Source organism: Meleagris gallopavo, chromosome 8, assembly GCF_905368555.1.
Source record: "Meleagris gallopavo chromosome 8, MGAL_WU_HG_1.1, whole genome shotgun sequence".
NCBI classification, from domain to species: Eukaryota; Metazoa; Chordata; class Aves; order Galliformes; family Phasianidae; genus Meleagris; species Meleagris gallopavo.
This window is the reverse complement of record NC_139411.1, coordinates 10992053-11007857: the sequence shown is the minus strand read 5'-3', so window position 1 is coordinate 11007857 and position 15805 is coordinate 10992053. Positions and strand designations below refer to the sequence as shown.

The following is a 15805-nucleotide window of genomic DNA, read 5'->3' as shown; positions in this document are numbered from 1 at the left end:
AGGATCACCGTACTGAGGGGGATAGGCAGAGCTGTTACAGATATGCCAAAGGTAATGAAATATATCACGGCTCTTCTCTTTTCCTGCAGCCGCTCCCTGCTCCACAGCCCCCACCCCATCTTCTTCTGATTTCCCCTGTTCGTTCCCATTTTTTTTGGCTCTATCTTTATATCACACTTCTCCCTGCTTTGAGATGAGGACTGAGACTGCTGGTCTATCCTATAGAAGGTGTTTGCTGTTGGGTAGACTCTGCGTTTAAAGTTTCCTGATGTTTTTGTCCAGCTTTCCTTAAGCTTTGCGTGTCACGTTCCTCTGCCTTCTTTCTGTATCTGCGTGAATCAAGCACAAATCTGACCTCACTGATATCCCAGCAGTTCCCCTCCTGGGCTCATCCCTGCTGCCTGCTGTGACACTGGCCATATCCCTGGCAACAGAGTGCAGCTTCCCGGCAGGAACAACAGGGCAGGTCTGAGCTGTGATAGAGCTGGGTTGCCTTCATATGCATATAAATGCAAACGCATTCAATTACACTAGAAAGAACATACAATAATTGGCAACAGGTTATGCAGTGTTGTGTCTTGCTGTGCTATTTCTCCCTGAGGATTGTTCTGGGATGAATATCTATAAGGTTGTGTTAAAAAAAAAAAAAAAATTAAAAAATAAACAAAGGAAAGAAAACCAACTCACACCTCCTCCAGAAATATATTTATTTTTCATGCTCCTGGACTCTTTGGCGGCCTCAAAACTGTGCATTAATGTGGGGTGACATTATTCACTCCCTTGTGGGCAACTTTTTCCTTGCCAGCTGCAGATGTGTTTTCCCTTCCAAACGTTTAATAAATGGATGGAAAACATGGTATTGTATCAGAGTGTAGCATGATTTTTTGGGCTATCAGAAACTTATTTGCAAAAGAAGGCTGTGTATTGCAAGGTTTGTTATATGGATTTCTCTAGTTTCAGACAATGCCCATGGAGGAGAAGAGTTCAGGTTGAAAAAACTAAAGGGTGAAAAGATCCTGGCCCCAAGCAAGGGGTGCCTCTTGCTGCCCTGCAGCAGTTCCTCCACCCCTTCAGATGCTTTCATTTCACCTTTTTTTTTTTTTTTTTTTTTTTTTTTTTCTTTGGTTTTTACAGCAGTCTGGTTGTGGCAGAAATGGGCAGAGGTTTGGCCAGCTCATGGAGAGCCAGGGTGCGTGGCAGGCAGGGATGCAGTAGCCCTGTCCCAAATGTTCTTGTCTCCTACACTCTCTCCTCTGCCATGAGCAGCAGGCGGCACATCTCAGAGTTGGCCTGGTGCAGGGCAAACTCCCGGGCAGGCATGGTGCCCTGCCGGCCTTTTCGGACAGTGCTGCTCTGGTTCCCAGCAGATGTGGAGATGGTGAAGATCTCTCTGTTAGAACAAGGGAAAAGCAGGAGGTCAGGAGTCTGTGATGGTGGTGGAGGACCTCATCCACCTACCAAGATTCACACACCTGTTTGCGTGCAGAACCTTTATCTCCCATTAATTCCCTCTGGTACCCAAGAAGTCCTTTTCTTTATCAAGCACGTGGTCATAGAATGGTTTTGCTGGAAGGGACCTTAAAGATTATCAAGTTCCAACCCCCTGCTGTGGGCTGGTTGCCCTCCACCAGATTAGGCTACCCAAGGCCCCGTTCAAACTGAACTTGGGCACCTCCATGATGGTTCTAGAGGAAGCATGTGGTTGATGAGACCTTTCCCTGCCCTGCAGGATAAGGGAGAGGGATATGGGGTTTGCTGTCCATTGCACACATCCCTTGTGTGGATCCCTCACTGGCTGGGTTGCTCCCACCCAACCTGTGATCAGAAGTGCAGAAGCTGGAGGAGGTTTTGTATGGGGCTCTGTGTGACACACTGCTAAGCCACTGTTCACACCAAGACTGTCCAAATTCTTTCTGGACAATGTAGTGTTTGTATTATTGCCTCATAAGACATTTTCATTATATATATTAATCCTTATATATGTTAAACCTGTCTTATGCAGCCATGCATTAAATCTTTGTTATTCTCCCATCCTTCGGCATCTGCTTTGCAAGTGGATTTCCTTCAATCTCTTTTTTTGTGTACAGTGTCATTGATTCTTGAACCTTTGGTGCCTCCAGTAAAAGCTGTTAGAGGCTGTTATATTTCAAGAGCGTCCATGAGGAAGAACTGCTGCAATGTCTGGAGTCGAAGTGTAAGTGGCAGAATAAATGGTTCCCACATAAAGCAGATTTAGCACCTGTGTTTGGTGCTGAGGACAGGTATGGTGAAGAGCTCTGTGTGGGATAAGCACTGACTGGTACTTCATGGGCCCCAACTGCAGCTTGCATCCAGAGCTTACCTGTAGGGCACCTGCCCCTCCCTCAGCTGCAGGCACATGAGCACAGGGCTGCTGGAAAACCTCAGGATGGTGTCAAAGTAGACTGAAGTCTCTGCCTCTGTCTGGCTCCTCAGGGTGATTTGGAGGAAAGGAGCATCCAATTCTGCCTGGAAATCAATGGTGAGGCTTCCCCTGCAAAAAGGGAGAGTGAAGGTCTGGCACTGAGTTCTGGGCACTGGACAACTCCACAAACCCTTGTCTTGAGTGGTGGGATCCCTGGACCTTCTCACTTGGTGTTAACACTGGTCTTCAGTTCCTGCTCCCAGATGTTCACATCCACGTTGGCTGAGATATCAAGCCCAAGTCCACCCTGAAGTTTGACCACTGCCTGGAGACCAGACTGCAGAGGGATGACCTGGGAAATGGAGCGGATTTTACAAACCCCCGGAGACCTGTGGCATTGCCACCCTCATCTGAGATGTATAGCCGTGGTGAACAAGTATCTACCAGCAGGTTTTAGGTATGGGATTCCCTAGGCATTACCATGGACCTGCCTTGAGGCCACTATGGGGAAAGACAGTTCATCCCACCAGTACCTGGTAATGGTCCATCAGCAGGAGGTTCCCTTTGACCACGCTTGTGGGTTCCCCACTGCTCAGCAGAACCTTGGCCATTAAGTCTGTATATCCCTGGAAGAAGGTGATCGGCCGCAACTGGACATCGAAGAAGATGGCAGACATCCCAGCCGTGAGCTCTGGCCCCTCTTCTCCTTCCAAGGTGTTTTCTCCCAGCATTGACTCCATCCCTTGTGCTTCTATAGTGACCTAAACCATAGAAATGGAGACATGAGCTGCATAGAGCATGACTGAGGTGTCCATTTCAGGCACTGTGATGCTATTTGAGCTGCTACCTTTGGCCAACCATTTTGGGTAGGCAATCTTCTTCAGAACGTGGCTACCCATAAGTGACTTCTGTAGTGGTGGGGTCCTCTGGGTAGGGTGGTGAAGCCAAACCCATTGTTGTCTCTTACCTGAGCTGCACAAAGATGCCAGTCATGGCTGAGCAGCGAGAAGTCGGAGACGCTCTTTCTCAGGAACCCACCCTCCAAAAACAGCAGGTCCAGCCCGAAGGTGGAGAGCAGTTCCTTGGTGGCTGAAAGACAGAGCTACCTGATGAAGCTAAGTTATTCAGGGAGGAAATCTCTGTGCCATCTCCTTCCATTCTGGCTATAAGCAAGGGATGTGGTAGTGCATTGTTTTTCTTGCAAATGTCGGATATTTTGCCTCCACGTGTCCCCTACAAAGCTAGGCTGAGATAATTTGAAATGGGGGCTGAAGGGTGAAGATTTAGGCAGGTATTTAGCAAGCATGGATTGCTACAGTCTCTCTGAAGTTTGGCGATTTTTTTTCTTTTTAATCTCAGTACAAGAGAGCTTATTAAAAGCTCAGTAAAAGAGCTTATTAAAAATACCAATGGAACTGAGGAATGGGGCTAAATATTTTGACTTATCAGGGAGAGAACTAACTCCCACCTACAGCCTACTCCTGGCTTCCTTTCCAGCTGAAGTTCCTCTTTCAAATCAGCAAGATACGGGAAAAGTATGTGGTGTGGTCTAACCCGCTTTCAACTCAAAGCAGGGGCATCAGAGGGAAGCAAACATCTAGTGGTAGCAATTGGCCAATTGGTGGTGCTGGAGACTGCTCAACCCAAGATCTTGGGGGTGTTTCCTGAAAGCTGAGGTCTCTGCTGCAACCTGCCCTTCTCCACCAGCCCTCCTTTGCTTCTTCAGGGGGCTGTGTCCCTGTGATGTCACCTGTCAGAGGTCCTGAGAAGGAGGAGGAGATGCCAGCTTTCGAAAAGTGGTTGTAGTTGTTTATCCGAGGGTCTCTCAAGATGTCATTCATTATCTTCCTGGAAGCGAGAGGGATATGGTATGAAAAGATTGGGAGGATAGGAAAATGTGAGTGAACTGTACAAAGAAAGGTAGGAAATACAAATTTCAGAGCTATTTGCTGACAATGCAAGCAAAGAAGGAAATGAGCAGTCTGCGGCTATCCTGGTATTCCCCTCTCCTCTATAAACTAGGATAAACCATCTGAATATTTTTGTGCAGCTTCTGCTTAGCTCTGAAAACTGTTAGTGCTGGCTTGTTCTGTGCAGATAGAGAGATTAATGTGGTTACACACTGTGTGCTGCACCACAGGCCGCAGTGTTGACCTCCAAGGACTGCTGAAAATATGAGCCTGGATCCGCAGCTCAAAATCTACAGTGAAGTGTTGGGAAGGACAAAAAGCAAAACTCACCTTGCTGGGTGGTGGTTGGCTTGCAGGCTGCTCTGCACCTTCAGCAATAGGAAAGTTGCTGCTTCTGTTCCCAGCTGGTGAGCGGCCAGCAGGATGTTGATGACATCCATGGGCAAGGGTGTGTTATCCAAGAGGATTTCCGCGGCAGCCAAGCGGCATGTTTTCTCGTAGCTCTTCCTCTTCTCATGGAAGATCTTCCTCATTGCTCTTTTCACCTGACGTGAGAGGGCAGTTTGAGGGATGACATCAGGGTCCTGGCATGCAAGTGGTGGGAAGAGGAGCTTGATGTTAGGTACCTCGCTGGTGATGTGCTGGGCAGGGAATTGCCGCAGGGAGCTGATAGCTGCAGCTGTCACGGCTGTGGGACCTTTCTCTGCGTGCTCCAGGAGGGTGGGGATGGTGCTGGGGAGCTGTGTGTTCCCCAGGGCCAGCAGGTGGGTGACTGCCTCGTGCTCCTTCTCGGCACTTCTCAGCCCCGTGAGGATGGTTTCCATGCTGTGCTCCACCTCCTTGTTGGGTTTGACAAGAGAGCAGAAGTCAAGGAGAGTGAGGTGAGGGTGAGGGGAAGTTTTAGTAACCCCAAAGCAGCTGGAAGGCTGAGGGACCTGAGCTGGGTTTGCAGGACTCACCTGCAGCCCGCACAGCTGCTGCCGGCACAGCTTGCCAACCAGAGAGCCCAGAGCCACCATCCCTGTGTCCCGGACCTCAGGTACCATCTGCTTCCCATCCAGCTTGTCCTGGGCAGAGCAAGGAGCATTACAGAATGGGAGAAAATGGGGCAAAAGAGAAAGGAGGAGAGTGTTTCAGCTGCTATTTCAAAGCATTTATCAGAAAAGTAAGGAAAAGCTAGTTCTTACCTGCCTTCAAGGAGGGGCAATGCATGGCTTGGCAGGCTAAAATTTTTCAGTAGCTCTAATTAAGCTTTCAATGTTTGTAATGCATTGATATAAAACACTTTCTGCTAAACGCTTATCCTCTGAGGAGCACTACTCTCATTGGCAGCATCCCATTAAAAGCACGTGAAACAATCACATAAATAGGAAGCTCTATTTCTACAGATATATTTCAGTCTGTATGTATCGATATATACTTTTTTTGCCATTCCTTCTGGACTGAAAAGGTGGGAGGACCCATCCTGGGCTTTTGAGGGGTAGGCTGAAGGAAGCTGTGAAAAGTCAGTTCTCAAAGTTGAGAAGAGACAGAAAAGTTACTTTGTTGGCTGATGAGATGATGTCACCAAAGCCTTTTGAGAAGTTTACATTGGCTAACCTTGCTTTTAAGGAACGAGTGTAGTATAGTGGCTGAAAATTTCCCATTGTGCCTGTAATGGGAGGCTTTGCCAGGAAAGCTACGAGAGAAAATTGGTGGGGTGGGCAAGATCAAAAGATGGGTTCAGGCCTCTCTGAAAGGAATATCCCCACCTACCAGCACCAAACGCAGCAGCTCTTTTGTAGGCCGGGGAGAGAAGGCTGCTGCATAGAGGAATGTCTCCAGGAGGGACCTGGGCTCCTTGCTGAAATCCAGGAAGTCTGAGAGAGCTGCCAAGCTCGGCACCGACTGCGCGGCCACTGCTGCCTCTACCGTGAAGGGGCTGGGGCAAGAGGAGCGAGATCAGTGGTGCCATTAGTGACCCCGCATGCTGTGGTCCTACACAGTATTTACTGGTGCAGAAAGCCCCTTTTGGAGGGCTAGCTATGGGGAGCCTCACAGCATGTCCTCAGGTGCTCTCTTCAGCAGCTGCAGCACATCTCTCTTCTTGGCACCACGCAACATCTGGATGAACCTCTGGAACTGCCATGTAGTTGCTACCTTCGAGACGTCCATTTTGACACGCTGCCTGTCAAAGGTCTTCAGATAGACCCTCAGCTGGAAGGACAATGTTTGGTGGAGTTCAGCTACTTCCTTTTACATCCTGGATTACGGGATCATGTTTATACTTCAGGAAATATTTAGGAGTGGAAGTGGCCCTATGGATGTGTGGGTCCTTGTCAGCGTGACTGGATTTCCTGAGCTCAGATCTGGGATGTGTTTAAACTGACTGGATGTGCTAGCTGTGCACAGTATCAATGGTTTGACCCCATATCCCACAGCCAGGGGGTAAACACGTGGAGGCTTATGGGGATGCATAGAGCCACTGACCGAAGGGCAGTGGGTGCAGCCCCTCCTGAAGGGCAGGCTGGCTATTGCCAGGGGCTGGTGCTGTCCCTCTGTGCCAGCCAGCATATTCTCAAGGCTCTGTTCAGCTGCCACTGCAGGACCTGATGTTGAGGACACCAGCTTGAGCTCCTGCCTGTTGAGAGAGAGCAAACCACTGAGAGGTACTTCATCCTTCACACCCTTGTTTGGAGGATGGTTGGGATGATGGAGGTTTGAAGAAGGAGATGCAGGCTGAAAGCTATCAAGAGGTGTCTGATGTGGCCTCCATGAAGAAAATAGCTTTATCTTCATAGATGTATGTTCATCATGTGCCCAATTCGGGATCTTGTAAGGCAACATCACTCACCTTGAGCTGATTTTGACTCCAGTGGTGGACCTCAAGACTAGGGACAGTGTGTGGTTCTCCTCTGCCAGCACCGACTGCAGCAGGCTGTCCTTCACCACGTATAGGCTTCTGCTGGAAGGCTGCCACTGGATGCCAAACATCTGTAAAAAGGGAAAACAAGAAGGAAAAGAGATCAACCGTTCCTCTCGCCGTCTCCCTGGTAGAACTATCTCCCAGCTTCTTCCACACTTTTGAGCTGGAAGTGCTGGGCAAGCTCTCATTGATGCACTGTTGAGGAGAGGTAGCCATGAAAGCTGAACTGTTCCCAGTTTCCCTTAACATTTGTAACCTCTTGTTCTGGAGAAAACTCTATTTCCAATAAATGCTCTGTGCAGAACTTATTTTCTGGAGTGAGTTTGCCATAATTCACATCCAAGAAATCTTTGATTATATCAACACTTGGTGTGTGCCAGGTGTCAAGACCTTTCCAAACCTCACGAGGAATCTTAGTGGCAATGTGTGTGGGTTTTTTTTTTTTTTTTTTTAAAACTACAAAGAATTTAATACAATGTAGAAAAAAAAAAACCAAAAACAAAACACAAGGCCCATCAATTTTAACCAGGGCTGAAACAGCTGCATGGAGATCTGCAGTTTCTTATCTTTATGCTGGGGTCTAACAGCTGGAGTCCTGTCAAAGCCATTCTGCTGGGAGATTTTGGGAGGGACTTCGCTGATATGCTAGTCATAAGCTGAGCCACCACCACCAGAGCAATGGACTTGCTTCGTTCACGGAGGCATATCCCATTTTCGGCTTTGTACAGCTGAGGAGATCTTTTGTCTTTACTATGGAGTTGTTGGACACGGTATATGTGACCTGGCAGCTTCCAGAGGCATCTTCCTGAAACACAGATAAACACCACCCAGCAGAAATACTGGTGGACATTTTTCCTTCATCCAGGGGAAGATGATTTGGTAAATGCGCTCATTCTTATTGTTGTTTACCACCCCTACCTCCACGATGGTGCCAGTGTGAGCCTGGAGCTGGAGCAGACTGACAACACCTCGCTTCAGGTTGGTGATCAGGGTGCTTTCTGTTTCATCCCCATACAGGGCTTTGATCTGGGAGGGAGAGACCTGGCATCAGGCTGTGGGAATGGCTCTCCCTGTGGAAAGGCATCTCCCCTGCAACCCAAGCAAAGAGTTCACATCCCAACATTGGGACTATTTTGGAGGATGGGGTGACACTGGACTACAAGAGCTCTGTGCTGCTGCACCCACCACCTCATTCTCCCCCTTGTGACCTGATGGGAATACAGAACCAGGAGCTCCAATGGGCTCCATAGCCAAGTAAGTTTTGCAGAAGGCCTCCAGCTGACCTTCCCACTGCTCCACGAGATGAAAACTGGCTTTTCGAGATCTGACTGCAGCTCCTTGTTCAGTGCAATGTCCATGGGAGGACCTCCAGTACCCTCAGGCTCCTGCAAGGCTTTCAGGTCTTGGATCTATGACAGCAAAAGGCAAGGATGTCTGCTGTGAAACTGCTATGCATTTTTACGGAGGAAAGGGAATGCAGCATCACTGCTTGCCATACCTGCACCTGGAGCAGGTCATCCCTGCTGGGGTCCCTGTGGAGCTGATGCATCTTGACCACAGCCTGTGCCCGCAGCCAGCCCCCAGATGGGGACAGGCTAGCCACGGGGCCCAGCTGCACGGCCAGGGCATAGTGGTAATGGTACAGCGTGCCTGGCTGGAAGGAAAGCATCCATGGGCTGCCTGGGGACAGAAGAGAAGAGGCTGTACTCCTCATATCTTATGTTTTCCTTTTTTCCCCTCCTGAGCAGATAAGTAGCTGTACAGACCCACTAAATCTTAATTAAACTGCTGACATTGTGATAGGGTAAAATGAAGCTGTGGGTCAGCATTGGGCCAAAGCCCCTCTTTGCATTATACTGATTTGCTCATAATTAGTTGGGGTCACCACTCTTGTTCCTGTACACACACAATTTGGGGTAAGCAGCACCTTTGCAATGATACGTTCTGTCTGATCTCTTTTCTAAAACTCTAAACTCTCCTGCAAATCTGATCTACTTATTGACCTTTGGCTTTCATTCTCTCCCCAGGAAGAACCTTCACCATCCCCAAATTTTGCCATCCCTCTCCATCCAGAGTCATTTGCAGGGTCCATTGGCGTGGACCCACTGTGCAGTGCCCCTTACCTCTTGCTGTGCTCAGGAAGGAGAAGCAGAGCAGGCAGATGTAGCCCCCAACTGCCCACCACTCCATTCTGGGCTCCAGAAGATGAGGAAGGAAGGGAGACAGGACAGGACAGGACCTGACCTTCTCTCCCTGTCCTCACGCCACACACCCAAGGAAAAGCAAATAATTAAACCTCTGCACCCACCCCCAGCAGCAGAGGGTTTGGAAATCAGCTGAGCTTTGCCAAAGGGCAGCAGCAGGGTGGGGGAAGCTGCGAGAAGTATTTTGGGTGGAGGGAAGCCCGTTGGTTTAACATGCACTGGTGTGACGTCCTTCTTGTTCTTCTGAGGGTCTTTCCACAGCCAGCAGAGCAAGAGAGGCATCTCTGGAGGATGATAGGACCTGCTGCCTATCCCGGACACTGCTGCATGGTGATGTTAATCTCCCTCTAATGGCATTTATTTAACTCCATCAGTATGCAGAAAATCTAATTCCCAGCTTTGATGTGTGACTTTGAAGTGAATCCTTCCCTCTGCCAAACAGCTTCATCTGGCGCTGCAGCAGCTTCTGACCCTGAAGGCCAGCCTGGAGACTATTGTGTGGCAGTGGTGAGGATAGAAATGGGACAAGAGCCCCAGCCTGGCTGTCCCCATCCTTCGGGCCAGCAGGAAGCCCACCTGCATGTCCTGCAGATCCCTGTACTATTGACAGGGCAGCACAGCATGGATGGGCACGACAACCAGGTCGTCGTGCCCCTGGCCGCATGGCTGCCAAGATGTGACACCAGATGGACTTTGGCCATGGCAGTCATCATGCCCAAGGCTGAGCCCAGACGTAAGCAGAATGGAGGTAGAAATGGATGTAGAATAACAACTGCATTGAGGTACGTCCATTGCACGGTGCTGGCATGGGTCTGCGCATGCCATATGCACCTCTGGAAGGCAGCGGGGGACAGATTCTCACCAGAAATATCCCTGGGAACTGGTGAGACCCAAGCTCTCTTCACGCTAGGACTACTAGTTTTAAAGGAAGGTGGGAAGGAGGAGAGAGAGGCTTCCTAAGGACAGCCTATAGAGATTCTGAGTCCCATTCTGAGTCACAGATAATTCTTGCTGTGTACAAGAATCTCATGAGAACAGATCTGTCTGCTAGCTCAAGGAGTGAGAGATGGTTGTGTCAAACCAGTTCTTGGTTTGGCTCTGATCCCTGTGTTTCCCTTGCTGGGAGCACAGGCTTCGAGTGCTGTGTTGCTGGGATAGGGCTCGTAAGGATGTGAGATGATGAGTCTATGTACAATGAGAGAATGTTGGGCAGGCCTGGGATGGGAGAGCTGGTCTCTGAGGACATGGGAATCCTAGTGGTTATTCCAGCACTAAGCCGTGCAGCCTGACTCCTGTTTGTGTTGGCCCATGGCTTCCCCACCCAGACTCCCACAGTACGATGGGTGAAAATGGGAATGGCCAAGCCCTGATGCTACTCTATTTTGCCTGAAAGTCCTACAGAGCAGATGCCATAGGGGGTCACTATTTGATGCTCATCTATATGGGATCCAGATGAAGAGACCTGGTGGCCATCAATTTGCCTAGGAAGACCCCACCCATGGGAACCATTTGCCCAGGAGGACCTCAGAGCCAGGTGTACCCCGGGGCAAAGCTGAGAGCACTGATGGGCTTTTGGGGCCCTGAGCAATTTCCCTGAGGCCCCCACCAGCTCCTAGGCACCAGAGCACATGTAAGCCTAGCATCCAAGTGGGCTGGGTTTCTTAGCCTTCCCTGTAGCCTTGGTTGCTGCTCTGTCTGCCCCATATCTGCTGCTCTGGGGTGCACCCAGACCTGCTTTGTGCCTTTGAGGAGCATTGATTGAACCTCCTGTGAGCACTCGGCTCAGATGGTTTAAGACTGACCTGCCCTAGGTTACTCCAGCCATCCTACTTCTCCCTGCAGGCGGGTTGTGCTGCCTGGGGCAATGGGTCCCCTGGGAAGCTGTGGTCATTCCCAAAGTATCCGTTCTCCTGCTTCCCCACACTGCAGGTCCTGTAGTGAGACGTGACCTGTGGCTTTCTGTTGCAAGGTTGCTTTATGTTGGGCACCTGGGTCTCACTGGAGAAAACTTCTATTTCTATGATAACGCTTTTTCTAAGTCCTTGAGGTAAAAAACTATGCTTGGTAAAAAACCAATGGGACAGAGAGCTGCTGGAAGATCTTCCACTCTGTGTGTGCTTCTCTGGCCTTGGGTCCTGAGATCCGATGAGGAGATGCTGGTATTGGGCTTGCAGAGGTAGGAGTAGCCAGAGGACACGAACATGCACCAACATGAGGCTTTTCAATTTAGCCATGAATTTTTCAACGTGTGCAGTATCATCAGCAATGTCTTTGTTTGCATGCTGGGATGTAATTACCAGATTACCCTTTGTGTTGGGCATCCAATTACTTTGCTGAGCATCCCAATGTCGAAAGCGAGATGTTTTATTTACCAGTGTGGCTGGAGCTGGCTGGCTATGGGAGCACGCTCTGTTAATGTGGGTGACCAGAGCTGCCCATGCTGGGATAGACTTTCATAGCAACGTTTTGGCTGGGGAAGAACACCAAGATCACCCATTCCAGCCATGAGTCAGACCTACTGAGTCTCACCACTGACCCATGTCCCTTAGCAAAACAGCTGCTCACAATTCCTGATGCCGCTGAGAGCATAGCTGTCGCGTGGTGATGGCAGTGAACAAAGCCATGGGCTGTCCTGGGAGTGGTGAATAAAGCCACGCGTGACTTTGTTGCAGTTTTTGTGTTCCAGGGCAGCTTGCTCTTCAGCTAGTGCTTGATCTGCCGTTCCTCAGGCAGAAGGAGATCCTGGAGGCTCTGACACGTGTGTGTCATGGTGCTTGCCAACCTGCTGCTGTGCTCTGAGGCTGGATGTGGCTCTGGGAGGGCCAGACTTTGCCTTGTGTTGTAGTGGCTCCTGAAAAACCCTGAGTGCAGCTGGGGAAGCTCCTCTTCCTCTCCATTTAGAACTGATGTGCAACTTGTGAGGCGTTGAGCCAACTCCCGCTGCATTTTATTTACATTTTTACAATTAAACAAGTGGTTGATAAGATTGACGAGAAAGATACGGTTTAGGAGCCTGTTAGACAGAAACCTCTGATCTCTGTGGATGATTTACAGAACAGTAGGCTACAAAGACTCTCCAGCGTGAGATTAATCAATAGTAACATGCTCACTGACATGTCACTTCTTACAAGCGGTTCATCATTCATTTAAATGCAGAAGCTATAGTGTTTGTTGAATCCTCAGCTGAGCGGTGGAGAGTATTCCTGTCTGATTTCTTTTCCCCGGTTCTTCCAGCAAGAGCAATCAATCATATTTGAGGAAGTGTTTTTCCTCTGTGATCATCTGTCGTTTATGGGGAAACAGTATCCAGGGGCCTTAATTATTTAATCCATGTTGCTTTCTTCCTCCGCATGTGAGGTCTGGGTGCTGGGCTGAGGAATGGAGCCAATACCGATTCTGGGCTGCACGCTGGGATTTTTTTATTTTTTTATTTTTTATTTTATTAAATGAAAGGCCAATACTGGAGAGTCAGCTCCCTCTATGGTCAACAGAGGGAGGGACACCTCTCTTCCTTCAGGGGCTCTTCAGGAAGGAAGAGATGATATAAATGATGTCTTGCATCTTCCAAAAGCTATGGGGTTAAGTCCCTCTCCAGGTGATATATCTGTCAAGTGCATGAGCTGGGAATCGAACCATGACCCTGGGCTAATGCACGTTGTGTAACAAAAGGTGTGAAAGCATTTGCAAATGAACGAAATCAGCTCCACCATGGGGCTGCTGACAGCAACTTGCTGTGATTAGACTTTGGAAGGGGACCAGAAGTGCTACAGCACATCTGTGCAGTGAATCCAATGGCTGCAGATGTGGCTGTGTCACAGGAACCAGGCCCTTGTGATGCTTGGAGAAATCAATGGGAAACTAATTGCTGTGCTGCAGGAACAGCAATTTGAAATGAGAGATGTTACCACTGCTTTGAGCCCAGGACCACAAAGTTCTTGTTGCAGCAACCCCAATCTACTTGGAAAGGTGCCTCTGGCCTCCACCTTGGCCTTGGCAAGCATCGTGTTCTCCCAGCTCAAACAGCTGCTCCTGGGAAGAATCAGAAGCTGTCTCGGTTGTGGTTGGCTTGTCTGGCCACAGCTTGCACTGCCTTCTAGCTTGGACTCAGCTTATTCTATGGCAGAGTGGTAAGAAGTCTTGTCCAATTATATTAACACTTACTGATCTAATTCAATCCAAAGGTAGAACGGTTGCCATCACACTGGAAGCTGTTTTCTCTTTGATTTTGCTGGTCAAGTTTGTTTTTATGGTCTATTTTACCACTTAGTGAGCATCACTCACTAACATCACCCCAGAAAGTATCCTCTAGCATGACAGTGTGCAGCTTGAACAGCTGGCCGAAGGCAGTGCAGCAGGATGTGGTAACTCATGGCACTGCTCCAAAGTGGGCTGGCTCCTGGTGCTCAGGGTGGTGAAAGACTGCCGCAGTGCTTGTGCAAGCACTGACAGCTGGAAGTCAGCTCAAAGCATAAGAACATCTGCTCTGATGCACCTTGGCACATTTTGTTTGTGCTGTGCAATTAAGATCTCCTTTGCATCACAGCCCATACACTTCCCACTGCAGTGTGAGCCAGTTGCCACTGAGCCACGCAGGACGCAGCTCGGATATGGCTGCTGGTGGCAGAACGAAGGATGTTGAACTGTGTTCTTGACTGCTGACTTAAATGGGTGACAGGAGCAAGGCAGATCTGTAAACAGCCAAAAAACTCCCTAGTTTGGATGGGGAACTTTTCAGCTTCCTGCACACAGAGCGTGCTTTATAAGAAAGGACAGCAATGTGGTACCCGAGTGCATCTGAGAGTGCCAAAGGCTGCCTCCTAGCAGCAACGTGACCTTTAATTTTTTTGGCACCTCTCTGTGTATGTCTGGAGGCTTTCCTGAGGCAGTTGAGGCTGGGCTCGATGCTGACATTGCATGCACACAAATGCACCAGGAACACAGTGCTCACACTACTGCCACTTACTTCAGCCCATTCTTTTGTGCCGCCTGCCCTTAAACACCGAGAGCCTTTAGAAAGAAGAAAACGAGGCTGGAGTGGAGGGCAATGGTACAGGTATTGGAGGGTTGAAAAGCAGAGGACAAGAAAAGGGGGGAGAAAAAAAGTCCACTGGACTTTTTTTTTCTATTCTAAAAAACTGCTGATCATTGTCTGGTCTGCTATTTCCTGATTTTGAGATGTAATCATCAAGTGAAATAATTTCTTCAGATCTAGGGGGAAAATGCTGAAAATGAAAATTCTTTAAACTTCTGTACGTTTGCTATGAAGCCCAAGTTTTGCGTTTCTTACTTAGTGTGTACAGAATGCATAATGTGAACGTTATATCCAAGCACTCATATTTCAGCACTTGGAGTATCTTCTATGTCCTAGACTAACTGGAAACAAAAAATGTAGTGATTCTTAATCCTACCCATTCTGGCAGAATTTTCTATAAGATGAGAACAAATGCTGTCTGCCAAATCAGAATACTTTGTGGTATTTTGAGCAGCAGAGTCCGTATGTGAACAATATAAGGTTGCATCCACTGAGATTACAGGAAAGGAATTTTGCTGGTGTAGAACATAGCCACCCTTCTGGACCTGCTTTACTTATAAATCAAGCAAATCAGCTGCATAATTTTAGGTTAGACCAGACATAACGTTTTCTGTGTAAACCCACATTATTCTTTCCGTGCAAGAGTCCTTCAAGCCCATTTACCCTACTTTTTTTCAAAGCAGCTCTTCATGTTGATAGGACCATATATTACACTGCCCCATAACAAGAGCATTAGGGACATGGAGGGGTAAAAAGCTCCTTGGAAACCACCTCCAGGCTCCCTTTTGTGCCATAGCTCCATCCTCTCACTTCCATAACACCTGCAATCACACCTACACATCAGGATTTATTTTGGACTCACTTTTCTCACGCTGAAGGACTACTGCAGGGTCTCAGCTCTCCAGTTGCCACTAGCCCATCCCCAGCTCTTGACCAACCTCTATCCATTTCACAGAGCTATAGAATGGCTTGGGTTGGAAGGGGCCCCGAAGCCCATCCAGCTCCAACCCCTGCCATGGGCTGGTTGCCCCCACCAGCGTAGGCTGCCCACAGTCCCAACTTGGCTTTTGTCCTCATGCCACTGTTGTCCCTTCCCCAGTGCCTCTTCTTCCCCACCCATGGGTTTATAGCCAGATTTAATACTCCTTTCTACCTGTGTTCAGCTCTGTTTCCTGGCATGATGTGAGAATGTGTTTAAGTCTGGGCACCTGTGGTGATGCATCCTAACAGTTCCTAATTTGGAATTTAAGGAATAAAGAAAAAAAGCCCAAATAAGACTTGCTCTCACACCCTTCAGAGTAAAACACTACTATACTTCTTTAAAAAAAATAAAAAAGGGTTGCTTTCCAAGCTTTCCGGAACTTAAGAGGG

General features: G+C 48.7%; 1 protein-coding gene across 1 annotated transcript; it reads right to left on the bottom strand.

Annotated features, from left to right (window-relative positions):
• Positions 1-690: 690 nt before the first annotated feature.
• On the bottom strand, positions 691-9532 carry LOC100545586 (microsomal triglyceride transfer protein large subunit-like). The gene is made up of 18 exons (XM_010714308.4): positions 9322-9532; positions 8697-8878; positions 8482-8607; positions 8117-8224; positions 7887-8003; positions 7127-7266; positions 6763-6913; positions 6332-6489; positions 6049-6214; positions 5253-5360; positions 4920-5132; positions 4624-4838; positions 4134-4231; positions 3351-3472; positions 2917-3144; positions 2611-2735; positions 2342-2512; positions 691-1390 (listed from the first exon to the last, which is right to left on the bottom strand). The coding sequence occupies exons 1-18, from the start codon at positions 9386-9388 to the stop codon at positions 1240-1242; spliced, it is 2646 nt and encodes an 881-aa protein (XP_010712610.2). The 5' UTR covers positions 9389-9532; the 3' UTR covers positions 691-1239.
• Between the last annotated feature and the right edge of the window lie 6273 nt (positions 9533-15805).